The 16,319-nt window shown below is 35.8% G+C and overlaps 1 protein-coding gene across 4 annotated transcripts in view; it reads right to left on the bottom strand.

Moving 5' to 3' along the window:
* Positions 1-564: 564 nt before the first annotated feature.
* The window catches only part of CLCN3 (chloride voltage-gated channel 3), a 90,017-nt gene continuing 74,262 nt past the window's right edge, over positions 565-16,319 (bottom strand). For 2 of the 4 annotated variants that reach the window (XM_077773337.1, XM_077773397.1), the window contains 3 exons: positions 10,380-10,596; positions 5,222-5,297; positions 565-3,505 (listed from right to left, as the gene is read on the bottom strand). In XM_077773337.1, coding sequence (XP_077629463.1) covers positions 3,347-3,505; positions 5,222-5,297; positions 10,380-10,596 — 452 coding nt within the window. In that variant the 3' untranslated portion in view covers positions 565-3,346. The remainder of the gene's footprint in view (positions 3,506-5,221; positions 5,298-10,379; positions 10,597-16,319) is intronic. The other 2 variants (XM_077773469.1, XM_077773530.1) reach the window with 1 other exon arrangement.

Raw genomic sequence — 16,319 nt, 5'->3', positions numbered from 1 at the left:
CCTCTCCACTGGGGCTCTGTCTCTCTCTCTCTCTCAAAAATAAACATTAAAAAAAAAAGTAGTGATCAAACTAAATGAATGAAAAAAAAATCTATCCTGGGCTTTTTAGTAAGTGTTTTACTTTTTAGTAAGAGTTTCATAGTAAACTACTGAAATCTTTTAGGAATTCAAAGGTTACCACCTCCTTTCAGGCAGTTCTATTAGCAAATTTACAGAGTAATACCTTAAAAACATGTAAATCATTCACGTTTTATCTTCATGCTAACAGCGTAATTTTTCTTTTTGAAAGTAAACTGAAGTGAAATCTTTTGGTAAACCTGCGACTTCTCGCTGACAAATGGAGGCTCTATCCTATTGCTGGCAGTATGTACATCCTGCTAGTCAACCCAGAGTCTATTCTCCCATCGCTCCTTGCCTGCAAAGTAGGGGCTTTGTAACCTGAGCGACACATCTTATTCACCACCCCTTGGAGGCTGCACGCCCCAGGCTTATTGGCCTGCACTGCACAGAGCAGCAGTAAAGCGGAAGGACTGTTAGAGATATAATTAAAGGCCAAACCACACATTGTCATATAGATTTTAATAGAGTTTTCTGATTAACTCATCACAGTAATCATTTTTACTGTAATGATATGCAGCTTTACTACACTAGTATAAATAAAAACAGATAAATACAGCTCTAGGCAACATCACAGATTAACAAACTAAGCATTCTTCATGAACCAAAACTGAAAACAATTATTAATAAGAGATGCTGACACCCTTGCCCATTCTCATCATACCTTCTGAAAAAGGGTACTCCAATAAGGCGCTCCACTGATTATATTGGTCAATTAATTTGCCAATTAGCCAGGCACATATATTTCATGGTCTCTACTATTTCATCGTTTGGTTGAAAAGCAGACACACCTCAATATATCAAAAAGAAAAGTGGAACAGATAGTATTACCAAAGAAAACCACTGAATGCATTGAAGATAAAACACTTTTCCTGTATTTTAGTGGTAAGACATGTCAAGGGATAGAAATATACCAAGAAGAAAATTAATATCCACCTTGAATATCCACCCTGAAATGTCAGTCTGTGAAGCAGGATGGGCAATGAAAGAAATCAAAAAGGAAACACGGAAAATCAAATCCATGTGAAGTCTGATGTTATGAAGCTATCTGCAAAGAAACTGGTTTCTCCTTTGAAGACACAGAACTCAAGAGAAGCTATTCAATAGCCAACGCTGAGGAGTTCAGACTGCAGATACACTTAGGACAAGATACAGGAGTATCATTTAGAAAAGATTTTACTCTGGATGGCCAAATGAAGGGATCATTAAGAAAGCTTGAAGTCTGCCGAAGGAAGGAAGTAAACTAAGATTCAAAATACTAATTTTAGGCAGATAGCAAAACTAAGAATGTTCCATGAAATTCCTAAAATGTTGCTCAACTTTCAACTGTCATTCTATTATGGCTTCATGATCTAATAAAGCTTCAAGATCTTATAGAGACATTATTTTTAAGAACTAGGAAGTGAAGAATTACTTCCAAAATAAAAACGGCTCATTGCCAGTTATGCTTCAGAAAATGTCTGTCTGCAAAAATTCATTTCCTACCAAAAATGCATAAGCACAGAATATTTAGGACAGCCCTTCACGTAAACAGCCTTTGCTGATAGTGAATTAAGCCCATGATTAAGACAGACATTTCCAAAAACAAAATTCCAAACGTACCCCAGTACATTTTCAATTCATCCTTCAAAACTCTGCACTGTGGATATTCAACACAATACTCGAACACTTATGGATGTGATATACTCAAAGACTTAAAGGTTATGTTCATATTAAAATTTTAACTACTAGCTTTGCAACAATCTTCAATTTTTTTAAAAAAATGGTTAATACTATTTAACTTTTGGTTTTAATCTGCAAAGTGATTTGTCTATGTTTTAACTTTCTAGCTAATGAGTCAAAATGTATAGAGGTCAGAAGATGTAATCCAGAGGATGGCAGTGGAAGATCAGAAAAAGGTTTATGTACACACCGAATCACAGACAAATAACCACCTCTTTTTAAACCCTTGTTCCCATTGTAAACTTTGTTCATATCTCCATATTTGTAAGTCTGAATTAGTCTATAAAAATCACATTAAAAAGGTAAAGTTATTTAAGCGCGATATTAACTGATCTGTATTTTATAAATTTTAATCCATAAAAATATAAATAAGAATGGTAAATTTTTAAGAAAAGAAATATACATTTAGTGCAAGTTATGAATTACATTTCTTCTTCAGTGTCAGCAATAAGATATCTTGAGAAAAGAAAAAAAAATGATCTAATTTCAAGGAAAAAAAATTCCAGTGTTTAAACATGCAATTAATTCCAGTTACAGCTAAACAGAATACTTCCTTCTCTTCACTGTCAAAGCAGCAGCATTTTGTTTCCTTATGCTGAACAGTACTTGTATATTATAGTAATTTTAGAATAGAAAATTTGCATAAGACCAGGTCACATTATCCATAAAGTCAGAGAGGAAAAAAAAACAAAAAGAAAACTCTGTTTATCCTTAACAAGTCAAGTATCATTGGTGTTGATTCTGAACCACAATGCACACAAGCTGAGAGCTTTTGTTCAAGCTTCATTCGAGATTTTACCTGTTTGATTAGCCTTTGTTGTGGTACATGGGACAGCTCCAAGCATTCAGCGATGGTACAAACTACATGGTTAATGGCACAAGAAACACTCCCTTCTTGTGATGAAACTTCAGTAAAATCACAGTACATCTCAATATGAGAAAGGACTGTTTCAAAAGGGTACACCAATTTAAAGAGGCTTTGTTACAGCTCAAGAGAGAAAAAAAAAGAGAGGGAGATGGAGAGGGAGAGGGAGGGGGAGAGAGAGAGAAATAAAAGCTCTTCTGGAATGTAGAAAGATAATGCTTAACTATAGAAGTCATGAATTAAACAGAACAGTTTTGATACAAAAGGGCAAGACCCTGCAGTCTTATAGATGGCTCAATTCAAATAATCCCTCCAGAATAGGGACTGATAATGCGTCTTTGCAATGTTGGAGTAACCAGCCAGGTGCTCCAGGACTGCGGCGTCCTCTCCGTTGAGGCTCAAGCCTGCACTATCACAGCATGTCCTCGGCTGAATGCATCCAGTGCAGAACCACAGGAGATGATTTGCTGCTCTCGGTTAGATGGGGAAATACCTCCTTCTCTCTCTCCTTTCCCTCCCCAAACAACTCCTCCATGCCACCAGCATTATTTGCAAACCATGTTGCAAAAGCCTGGGCTTTTGTATTTCCTTTTTTTTTTTTTTTTTTTTAAAGGAGAAAAAAAAGTAGACGACTCCCTCAGGTTAAAGAGTTGTGCTATTCAACAAATGAACTTCCTCTTCTGTTTCCTCTCTCTCCTCATCTATAGGATTCAGTTGAACATTATTGAAGCGGGGTCTTGGTTTGCCGTCTGGGCCATATGACGGAGGATATCTTTTTTTGTTATAATGCCAAGGAGGCGCCTGAAAGGAATAAACAGAAGAGTGCTATTTAAATAAAAGAGAAAAGAAAAGAAGAGCTAAATCTATAGCTAACCCTTTTTGTTGACAGGAAAAGAGCAAAGCAAGCACCGTGATTTTGTATTTTCAGAAAGTTTTTGGTAAAGATAATTAGCCAGCAACCACCCTTTGATATGAAAGTATTATGGTCACTAATAATACAATGTCCTTTCCATTGAGACTCTGAGGACTGCATGCCTCACTGAAGTAGAGGTGTTTTGATTAATGTATGCCAACAAAAAAGTAACCAAAAAATGGGAGAATATATAAAATAAGGAATGACACTGATCCCGTTTGAGAAGGAAAATTCATCCCCATGATATCAAGAAAGCAGTAAAATGTCTGATGACCAAATCTCCTCAATATTCCACGGTTTTAAAACCAAACTTAACCAACTTCAAAAAATAATGTAAAGATTGCCCAGTTGTATGCAGAATCTTCATGAAAGCACATACAATTGAGATAAAATGCATATAAAACTGGTCAAAGAACTCCAATCCCAAACTTCAGAGCCCCAAAAATTGTAAGACAACCCAAGTTTCTAGTACACACATCAATGTTTTCCTCTTTTGATTTTGGCAAAAAAAGTTAAGATACAGTGCTTTTATGAAAGTCTTGATTGTTAATGCTCACAATAAAAGATAGGTGAAAAATCAAAAAGCAGTCCTAAAAGATTATTATAGATGAAGCAGAAAGCAGAATGAATGAGTAGCTACTTATTATTCTGGTTAGTAGTTTTTTAAAAAAGGATGCATGAAACACTTGTGAAATATTAGCATACAACAGGAATACATAATCAGTTGTGTACTTAAGCAAACTGGGACAGGTTTTGTATAGGTATGACAATTGCAGGGCAAAATAATTTCAGGCATTAATTGCTAAAGCCAGACGATTTTTTAGGTTATGTGATTAAGATAAATTCAAAATTTATCTTTAGTCATGAAACCACTAGGACATAAAACCGGTTAAAACAAATGCATTTGACCTCAAGAGCTGCTCACAGTATTCTGGAAACATCATACAAAAGGGGCACACACATAATCTAGGTACAGGTTAATAATGAAATGGCAGGACACACATTCTGGACTGTGAAGGGATGCAAGGTGTAGCAGAGGAAGAATTAATGCCAAGATCACAAATATATACAACATTACACTCTACTTAGTGTGCCCATAAAAAATCCGTTTAACATTCAGCAATTGTAACATTGCTTAGCTCCGTTAACAATCATTTAAGAGCTTAGATTTACCACAAGACTACCACAAGATTAGGAAACATAAAAAAAGAAAAAGGGTTTGGTGGATTTGGTGGGGTAGACATTTTTAACCAGTCAGGCATCTTCTGAGACCGGTGTATCTGCTAATGTAGACAGACTTGTGTTTACTTTAAGAATGTCCAGTGATATTTACTCATTTAACTACCAAACTGTTTAGAGTTCTTAAATTGCAACCAATGATTCTGATGAGAGATGGTAACTTTTGCTTACTTCCTGTGAATAGAATTTTACAAATATCTAAATTCATCTTACAAACATAGTTTATGAGATAGAACTGTAATTGGCAGCGTGTAGGATTTTTGTATTTAGCAGATATCTGGGAAAGACAGAACTGAACAGTTCACAAGTTTCATGCCTCCTGACTTCTAAGGTGTCTAATGAGGAGATCTGATATATCTAATCACCAAGGGCTCGACGTGCTGCTTTAGTTGCTCGAGATGCTCTAATATGTTCTTCTTTGTGATGATCCCCAAGACAATCCTGAAACAGATCATGTTATGCTAATAACTGTGAGAAATCAAAGTAAAAAAGGTTCCAATCACAATGATAAAGAATGAGAGAAAAAATAAAAACATGAACCATAAGAATGCTTTTAATGAACTTTAGAAAAATAAAAACAAAAATGATTTGAAATCCCAGGTCCCATCTGCATAAATTCTATTGACTTTCATAAGAGACATGATACTATTTTTAGATGTTGGTGGGTTGTTTTCCTTTTTAAATTAAAAAGCAACACTATAAAAGTTCACAATGAAGATGACTATAAAGAAAAGTAAAAAAGGAACAATATTAATACACAGCTATAAACCTCTAAAATTTAGTTTCATTTTCAGTGTTCCTTCTTTAGGGGGAAAGTATTTTTCTAATTGCTAAAAAGTCACAGTGCAGCAGTTATTATTTGGATCTACCTCAGCAGTGAAAAGGTAGAGCCTTGGACTTAATTGCTTATGAAGAGACTAAGAAATCCCTCGGATCTTACTATTATTTCAGATTAAAATTAAAGGCAATGTGCACCTAAACAAATAATGCCAACCACTATAAACAACCCCCCATTTTCAGGACCCGCTGAAAGTCACTTCTTAAAATAAACTAGTAAGATGTGTTTATGACTAGGGGTCAAAATGACTTTTACATTATGCGCTTCATATTATTATTTCTCAGTTAACCTATCAACCAAAATGATGGACATAAATTCTCACAAGGATACTTGAGAAAAATTAGATTTATTAGGACAAAATCCTGGTTACTGGTTTTATAGTGGAAGCCAATGAATTCTACTACAATATATGACAGTATAGATAATGAATGTCAGAAACCTTAGAAAGCTTTAATCATGAAATTCTAGAAGCCCATCCAGAATGCCCTTCAGGGTAACTGGACAGTTCCCTGGTGATCTAGTTGAGTCAACGTTACTATTCAACTGCCTTTGAACATTCTGACTTCTTAAAGAATGTCACCAGGGGATTTCACTTAGGGAAAGCAGTCTGGGACTACAGATATGTCAGTTATAAAACAGTTATTAAGGATGATGCCTGGGTGTGGGGTGGGGAAGCAGGAAGAGCAGAGATTGGGAAAGGCAGAAATAGATTTTCTGCTAATGTTTTCTCATTATTTAAAATAATGTACTGATCCTTAAGAACAAAGATAAATTGCAAAGTTCTCCAAGCATGAGAACAAATTCTCCCTCCAAAAAGGCTTAGAAAATGTACTCATGAAATAAAAAATGCATACATGAAAGAAGTACTTAACTCACTCCATAGATGTTCTTCTCTAAGTGTGTGAAGGAAAAATAAAAGACACAAAAAAAATCAATTCACTTTACTTTATAGTTGGAGTCAAGAAATATGAAAAAGTTGGCAATGAAATAGTTTCAGTTTAATTCTTACTCATTCTTTTCTATCAAATTATATACAGTGATTAATTTCAGTTAGTATATTAGTAAGCTCCACAAAATAATAAGGCACAAAAGGAGGAAAGTTACAAATTTATGAAGGACCAAATGGCAAATTTAGAGACTTAGAAAGTAATCTCTATATTATAAAGGAATGGTCCTAAAAGGGAGGAAATACATGTATTCCTCTCTAATGAAGAAGAGTGATTTGAGAATAAGGCCAGGTTCACTGCTACTTTATTAATTTCAGGAAGTATAAAGAAACTCAATGTAAAATGTAACTTATATCAAGAATAATTTGGTATTTCCCTGTGGGACCAACAAGCAATGATGTAAGTGTAACAGGGCATGACCCAACATTTTCCCAAAATATGTTCCAAAAAGCCCCATTTCCAGGAGTTTGGCCCTCTTCCCTCCATCAAAAAACAAACAAAAAAAACCAAACACTGCACGTTTAAACAAGTTTGGAAAACTATGTTTATTATCCCTGAGAGCCAAATAATATCATTATATATCATTATAGCCAAATAAAACATTTTAAGTTTTGAGACATTTCACAATAAAGAAACCTCAACTGTATTTAATCTAGTAATTTCCCAACCTATTTGGTCACAAAACTCTTTCTAAGCAATGCTTATTAACATCCTGCTAGTTCCACCAAAACTAAAAAGATTTTGAGAAATTCTGCTAGTTAAAATATAAAATACAGGAAATCTATAACTGACATCTTTAAAATTTACAGACACACTTCTCCCTCTCATCTCTCTATTCTCATTTTCTACTTGCATCTAAGAGTCTGGACTTGTTGTATGTCTTTCCCCAAATAGTTACTTTCTCCCTCTATGGACCCAATATGAACTAGAAGATGCTGACAGTTATCCAGATCTTCACACTATCCACTAAAATACAGAAAGTATGGTTGCTTTTCTAGGTTTAAATCATTCAACTTCAAGTGAGAATAAAACCCTCTACCTTCCTTACATGCTGCAAAGAAAATAAAGACCCGAGGGAGAGAGGCAAACCATGAGAGACTCTTGAATGCTGACAAAAACTGAGGACTGATGGATGTGGGGGGGAGGGGGGGATGGGCATGGAGGAGGACACTTGTGGGGATGAGCACTGTTATGTGGAAACTAATTTGACAATAAACTATTTGTAAAAAAAAAAAAAAGAAGAAAAGAAAGACCCGAAAGCTACCACTCCTAATGATCTCTTTCTCTCTCTCTCTCACTCTCTCTATACATATATATAGACTTATTTTCCTTGAAGTACAGAAATAAGGAAATCATAATCAAGGCAATTAAACATGTTCTTTTAGAAAAAGCTACCCCCCCACAAGCTTTCTTATAAATAGGCAATATCAGGTAAGATTTTAATTAGCTGTCCTCCCCCACCCCCATTTTTTAAGTTTTATACTTTAAGTATTTTCCTTTCTAGTATCTGTGCTACCAAAAATCTGGGAATTAAGCAGCAAAGTGAAATATGATAATTGACCCATCCAGCTTGGTGATCACAGGTTGTCATGACTAGAGAATGACATTTATATACATTAGCACATAAAAGGACGCACCATGCCAGGCACAGAGAGTAACCTGAAACAAGTAAAAAGTATAACTCAGCTTAGTTTCTCATTGAGCCGTTTATAATTAAAAGGGTCCCAAATCAGTATAAATTCATAAAAAGTTATCCCATTTAACATGTACTTATTAAGTTTTTAAATGATGAAGTTTGGTACTATTTTTATTTATTAAACAACATTAAAAGTTATCATACATCTCTTCTCCAATCAGTATTTGTGATATTTAATAATTCGAAACTTCCTGCCTTTAATCAAGAGTTTTGTACCCTTAATAATTTATTCCACACTATTTAGAGTGATTTTTAAAAAATTTTTTTAATGTTTTGTTTACCTCTGAGAGAGACAGCATGAGCAGGGGAGGGTCAGAGAGGGAGGGAGATACAGAATCCGAAGCAGGCTCCAGGCTCTGAGCTTGCTGTCAGCACAGGCCAGACGCGGGGCTCGAGCCCACGAACCATGAGATCATGACCTGAGCTGAAGTCGGACGCTTAACCGACTGAGCCACCCAGGTGCCCCAATTTTTTTTTCTTTAAGAGAGAGAGAGAGAGAGCACAAATGGGGCAAGAGGCAGAGGGAGAGGGGGAGAGAGAGAGAATCCCAAGCAGGCTCTATGCCCAGCACAGAGCCCAATGCAGGGTCCAGTCTCACAACTGTGAGGTCGTGACCTGAAATCAAGAGTTGGATGCTGAACAGACTGAGCCACCCAGATGCCCCTATTTGGAGTGATTTTAATTGGTTAGCATAGTGAAAACGCTGAACTTGGATCTAATTCTTACCTATATATTTCTAATCCTAACCTAATATGGCCTAATATATTGTTCAAGAAAATAGTAATAGTTTAAGAAATCACAAAGAAAGAAGATACACTCTTGGTCTTTAACAGTGTAAAAGTAGCAGCAAGAGATGGGGTTCTAAAATTAGAAAGACATTTGATTCTCTGAACTATGATGTGCCACCCACAAGACTGGGCGTATTGTGAAACCTCTCTGAGCTTTAGTGACTACTCGTGCGAGGGAAGGAGGCTGCCGCCTACTCTGCAGAGGTATGCAAAGTTAAATGAGAAATACAAAGGTGCTCAATACACAAATTTCCTTCCTTTTTCTTTTTTCCTCCATGTGTTCTGTCACCCACATGTTTTGTACAAAATGTTTTGTTCTGTTTTTAAAAACCTGCGGTGATTCTCTAAGTGTTTAATATTTCAACCAGCTTCAGGATGTGCAAGGTTAAACCATCTAAGTTATGCATGATCAAGAGGACCCTTTGTTTCTCATTTCTGGCCTTTCTGTTATCAGCCTTCAGATAAAACAATGTTCTTAAGTATTTCAACTAGGAAGAGTAATGTAATTGAAGTAAAGGGGACTAGAGAGAGAACGGCTGGGGGAAGCAGCCCCAGGTGCAGGACAGAGGGGAGCAGAGGCAATGAAGCAGGGGTGCGTCTGCTGAGGCAGCCTGGAGACCCCATCTCCACTCGGTCCCTCTGATATCTGCCAAACAGAACCTTTCAATATCCTATTCTGGTAGTTCATGTGGAAAGGACAGACAGATAACTTAATTAACTTACACATTTTAAATACATGAGTGCTTGTCATTAGCAGTTTATATAAAAGATTTCTGGATGGAAAAGATAAAAAAGAGGAAAGAAACATTTGCTAAAGGAGGATTTTAGCTGATTTTAGCTAACATGTAGAGAGTTACTATTGCACTAGAAAGTTATATTCAAAAAATGAAATACTTACAAACAGGAAACCTGTTTTTCTCTCCTCCGTACAGGTTAGGTCCACTACTCCTCTAACAGAGGAAATACTCTAAGCTCAGTGTGCATGCTGGACATGTTTCAGAACCTCTTTGCCAACTCTGAAGTGTTCCTGGCAAATACTTTATGCTTTGGTAAAGATCTGGCAGTTGACATTGTTTTTATTCTTGGTAAGTATCAATCTGATCAATACTGATCCTGTACTTACAACTATACTAAAAAAAACAGACCTTTCCACTTGGAAGCTGACTTACAGTCCTTCCTAACAACTGAATATGAATTTCACTAAAAGCTATCATAAGTTCCAGTAAGCGAACTGATTTCTTTCACCAAACTTACCCATTGTGAGTTACAAGGCACTGCCTCAGACCCAGCTTTCGGAAAATATCCACCACAATCTCCATTGGGGTGTGATCTGTCACCGTGAAAGGGCTCATGTCAAGAATGCTCCGAAGCTTCAATGGCCGAGGACTTTCCGCTGGAAGAGATGGGGTGTGCTGTGCAAAACACACACGAGAACTGCCCACGATACCTTCTTGCTTTTTTCTAGCACTTTCTGAAAAGAGATAGAGAAGACCAAAAATTAATTTGTTTAGGGGTAATCTCCTTTTTCAGAGACTTTAAAGAATAAATGTATCCCATGACTTTTGGTCCCTTCATTTTTTCCCTATCTTCTTAACCAAGAAAGGAATCAGGTGAAAACTGAAGCAGTAATTTCTTACAGTTGTCAGAATTAGAATACACCAATAACAAATCATCTTCATGTAAATAAAATATTTTTGGCATATCAATTTTCTTCACTGGGGCTGAGGCTGTTTTCTAACTTTGGGGGACAAGGAAGCATGTTTGAAATATGGTTTTTAAAACCTGCACAAATTACGAGAGCAAAGTTTATCACAGGAAGCCATCATCAAATGACACCTGCCTGTGTTAAAAGTCACTCATCCTGCAGAGGTGGGACTAAAGTGAGTTTGCCTCTTAATTTTATGTGGTATATACTCCAACCTCTGTGAATCAGCTAGTTCTCTTTTCTAATGTTAAAGTTTCATTTTCTCGGTGAGTCATGGGTAGTAATAGGTGGGTTGAAACTACAATTATGCACATAATAGACACAGACCTATTTTTTAGGTTTTATTTGTAAAGGCTCTGCTCATTTCTCTCTCCAGTGTGGCTCCATTTCAAGGGCTTCTGTTTGCTGCCACTTCCATTCCTACTTTTGAAAGTGCCAGACAAGAAGTGGTAAAGACACAGAAAACTACACAACAGAGACCACAGGAGGTAAAAGGAAACTCATGCAATGGAGAGAATACAGCTTCACGTTTCTATTTGGAGTTAGCATGTATTCAAAACACTGTTCACAAATATGCTATTTGCTATACCGAACATATTTTAAACATGAATTTTGCTACAAAAATACTTAAGCCAAAATAAGAAGCATCAGTCCCAAGTTAAGAAGCAGATAAACACAGAGCTCACAAGCAAATATTAAAATTCTTTTTACTTCTTCTGACCTCTAAAGCCTTATTTAACTGTGTTGTGCCACATTAGGGTAGGAAGGCACAAACTGAACTTCTAATGGCTAATACTTACTAAACCACCTTAAAAACATGACAAAGGCACGGAAAAGAAGAAATCCCATTAGCAAAAGATATAAATGATTTTTGAAAAATGCTCCTTAGGTTGCTCTTAACCCAAAGAAGGCCTTAGCTAATGACCTGTGAATGGTGGATTATGAATACTGTTATCATGTATAACAGATATTCTGAGTTAAAACCAACCCCACTCATCACACTTTTAAATACCTTAAAATAACAAATATTATATCATCAATGAAAATATGCTATAAGATTGTTTAAATAAACATTTAATGACAAAAGTTGCAGAATATTTTAGAAAAAGTTATTAACCTAATTTATTTTTTAATTTATTGTAATGTTCCTTTGAAATACAAGGCATAAGGCTAGTGAACATTCAGCCTGACTTAACTTTGTCACTTAAGTGACAATTAGTAAGTGTTTTAACAAGTATCATTTACTGAATACTTACAAAGTGTCAGGACATCTGCTAGGTTTGTTTTCCTTTGTTTGAAAAAAATAATTTTTTGAATGCCATCTATTCAAAGGCTTTTGAAGCAGAAAATACCATCATAGTTTTCATTTTCTGATATGATTCAGACATTTTCTCAAAGTATGCACGCAGGAAAGAGTTACACTTCCAGGAGGATGGAAATGGTTCTTTTCGAGCAAAATGTCCAAATGTAAGTAATCACTTTTCTCCCCACAAATTTTATGTTTTATTTTCCTCATTCATGTTAATATATCCTCAAGGGCTTAACTTCTCACACCTTCTCAAAAAAGAAAGGTACATAGGATGTCCCTTCATTTTTGACTATGTGAAACCTGGTAGTGAGTCCAAAAACACTCCCCAGGAATCTAGAATTCTTTGATCACTTGTATTAACTGTAAAAAGCAAAAAAGTCTCTAAATACACAAAATGGTATTTCAACTAAGCAAGCAGGTATAAAGTTTAACTGCTATAAAAAGATAAATAGAAAGCTTGCTTGCAATGAATATTATTGAGTAAACTGTATTTTAAGGTTTCTAAGGGTGATGATATTGCTATGGAAGGGGAAACCTTTAATGAACTAGCTCTCTAGGTATGTGAGCTAAAGCTTTATTCTGAACAAAAGATCTTGAGGGGATAGGAGAGTATGATGATGGGAAGAGCCTGTCACTGTGCCGCATACCTTACTACTGTTCAATAAATATTCAATAAATAGGTCAATGATATTTAGGCTTTCATACATTGAGAGTCTCCCTGTAAAACTTACAGCTCCTATTACATAAATAGAAATGAACAAGTGTATTTTTATGAATCAAGCTGGAAAATAGGAAAGCAATTCAATTCACATCATAAATGTTAAATATGCTTCATTTTAAACAAATCCATAGAACATTCAACCTCACTTAATCTTGACACAAAAATGCAGGAAGAAATCTCTCCGTTTGAATGAAACCTAATACACAGCAAACTGTCATTCACTGCTGGTGGGAGTACACAGCATAATCACTACCTGGTACAATGTGAAAACATCTTACAATATTACAAATGCAGCTACTCTCTGATCCAACTATTCCACTTCCAGTAATTTTTGTATATTTGCACTTAGGCACAGAGTCAAATATAGGAGATTATCAAGTATATGAGGGAGCAATTTCTATTATAGCAGAAAACTAGAAACATCTTAAATGTCCATCAATGAGGAACTGATTTTAGAAATCATAATGTATCCCATGGTACATCTACTTAATGGAATACTGTGTAACTTTAAAAGAATAGAATGAAGAAACTCTACACACTGATTTGGGTAGACGTCCAAGAAAACATTGTTTAGTGAAAAAACAAACAAACAAAAAGTACACGTGTATTGGATAGCATGATACAGTTTGTTTAAAAAGAAAAGATATATATACTTAGAATTATATCCCACAGAGTATGTAAGAAACCAAAGAGATAGCTGCCTAGAGAGAGTTAAATGGGTAACTATGAGGTCATGGGTGACAGATTTTTCACTGTATACTTTTTAATCTTCTTGAATTTGAACTATATGAATTACTACTAATAAACTAACATTCTAAAATAATGAAATGACACATAAGTGTAGAGTTTATAAGTAAGTCATGGGAAAACCGTTCTTTCAAAATGTTGAGTTTTCTTGGGGCACCTGGGTGGCTCGACTGGTTAAGCGTTTGACTTTGGCTCAGGTCATGATCTCACAGTTTGAGAGTTCCAAGACCCGAATTGGGCTGAGCTTCAGACCCTCTGTCCCATTCTCTCTGCCCTTCCCCAGCCTGCCCTCTCTCTCAAAAATAAACATTAAAAAAAAAAATCTTGATGTTTCCCATTCTTGGATACAGTATATAGTTTACCACTTGCTCAAGCATTCTTTTTTTGCCCTTCATAAAGTATGTCATATAAATACATATAAATTACATATTATGTATATATATTTTTTTAAATAATTTTTTGAAAGAGAGAGTGAAAGAAAGAGACAGGGGGAGGCAGAGAGAGAGGCAGAGAGAATCTCAAGGCAGGCTCCATGCTGCCAGTGCAGAGCCTGATGCGGGGCTCGATCCCACGAACCGTGAGATCATGACCTGAGCCAAAATCAAGAGTCAGAAACGTAACCAACTGAGTCCCCACATATTATATTTATTATATTATTTCATTTTTTAGGTTTTTTTAATGTTTATTTAAGAATAAGAATATTTAAGAATATGAATAATTCTTTGACCACTTTCATCATCTTTTAAAAATCTTGCTTTTTTACTTTAAATTTCTATATAAATTCCAAAATTCTGACCTTTTTCTTCTCTTTCGCTGGCTACCATTAAAACCTAAAGAATAGGAATCGGAACAAGGAAATTCTTCTCTGACTGCAACTTTGGCCATCATAATAGATTAGAAGCTGAAACACTTAAATACAAGAGCCAAGTGTGACCACATACTTTCCCCATTCCTACATTCCTCCATTACCTACAGCAAAACTTGGAATGATGGGATTGCTAGTCTTTAAAAAGCTTACAAAGCTGTAGGCTTTTCTTTAACTCTATAGGATACTTTCTGTAGAGGCTTTTGTTTTGTTTTGATAGCTTTTATAAAATAAGCATCTGCATTTCCATTCTGATTTGAGAAATAATCTTGTCTAGTCTTCCCTCTTCAAATGGCACAACAATTAAAATCTTTTACAATCCTTTTGCAGTGGCCAAGAGATAAGCTGTAGAGGATGGACTCAATGGAACAAAGGCTTGACATTTTCAGCTTAGGGTCCTTCACTAAAAACTGGGGAGTATGAAAGCAACAGTTTCATGAAAATATCCTTTATCACTTTTGGGGGGTTGGGAGAAGAGAGGGAAAAGAATCAGACTGAATAGAAAAGGCCTTACTAGCCTCCTCAGCAATACTGCAGGACTCTAAGGAGAAAAACAGATTTTGGAGGAACACAATTGCTTACTCCTCATAAAAAGTTTACTTTATCTCCATATGTGGAATTTAAGAAACAAAACAGATGAACATAGGAGAAGGGAAGAGAAAACAAGGGAAAAAGAGAAAGGGAAGCAAACCATAAGAGACTCTTCGGTACAGAAAACAAACTGAGTGTTGCTGGAGGGGTGGGGGATGGGGGGATGGGCTAATGGGGTGAGGGACATTAAAGAGGACATTCGCTAGGATGAGCACTGATTATTACATATAAGTTGGATTTAAATAAAATTTAAAAAATAAGTAACAGGAAACCAAACAAAGCAAAACAAAAGTTTACTTTATCTCCAAAAAATAGCATACTCTGACTAATACCTTTAAACAATATTTGTAAGAACATCAGCACATAATACAATAGGAATTACATACTTTTCAACACAGTATTTGACCAAAAATAAAATCTCAATGATTTTTCACTTTAGAGTAGCTATTACAGGGGCGTCTGGGTGGCTCAGGTTCGGTCGGTTGAGTATCCGACTTCGGCTAAGATCATGATCTCATAGCTCAGGAGTTCAAGCCCCATATCGGGCTTGCTGCTGTCAGTACAGAGCCTGCTTTGGATACTCTGTCCCCCAGTCTCTCTGCCCCTCCCTTGCTCACTCTCACTCTTGCTCTCTCTCAAAAATAAACATTTAAAATAAATAAACAAACAGGGGTGCCTGGGTGGCTCAGTTGGTTAAGCATCTGACACTTGGTTTCAGCTCAGGTCATGATCTCATGGTTCATCAGTTCAAGCCGCTCCTTGGGTTCTGTGCTGGCAGTGCAGAGCCTGCTTGGATTCTCTCTCCCTCTCTGTCCTTCCCCTGTTGCTCTCTCTTTCTCTCTCTCAAAATAAATAAACTTAAAAATTATTTTAAAGATTAAAATAATAAACAAATAAAGTAGCTGTTACATGTTAATATTGTAAACTTAAACCCGAAAACTGAAAAAGGAAATTTTGTGAATCTGATATGAAACAGACCGAGGATGAGATTTTTTCAAAGCTTGCATTCAAATAAGCCAATATTAAATAAATATAAGAATGTATTTACTGGGATGCCCTGGCACTTGCTAAGGCCATATATTACATGCTATTACCAACAACAGTAACTTAACAAGGCTTATCTGAGTGGGAAAAGAATCTGACTCCAATCTCTAATAACAATGCCAAATCAAAAGATAAAACTGTATTTAGTGGGAAAACAATTCACAAATTCCTTTCTTAAAGAGCATAAGACTTTCAAGAACATAAATAAAATA

The sequence above is a fragment of the Crocuta crocuta genome, unplaced genomic scaffold (assembly GCF_008692635.1).
Source record: "Crocuta crocuta isolate KB4526 unplaced genomic scaffold, BGI_CrCroc_1.0 scaffold429, whole genome shotgun sequence".
NCBI lineage: Eukaryota > Metazoa > Chordata > Mammalia > Carnivora > Hyaenidae > Crocuta > Crocuta crocuta.
This window is presented reverse-complemented; position numbering and strand designations above follow the sequence as displayed.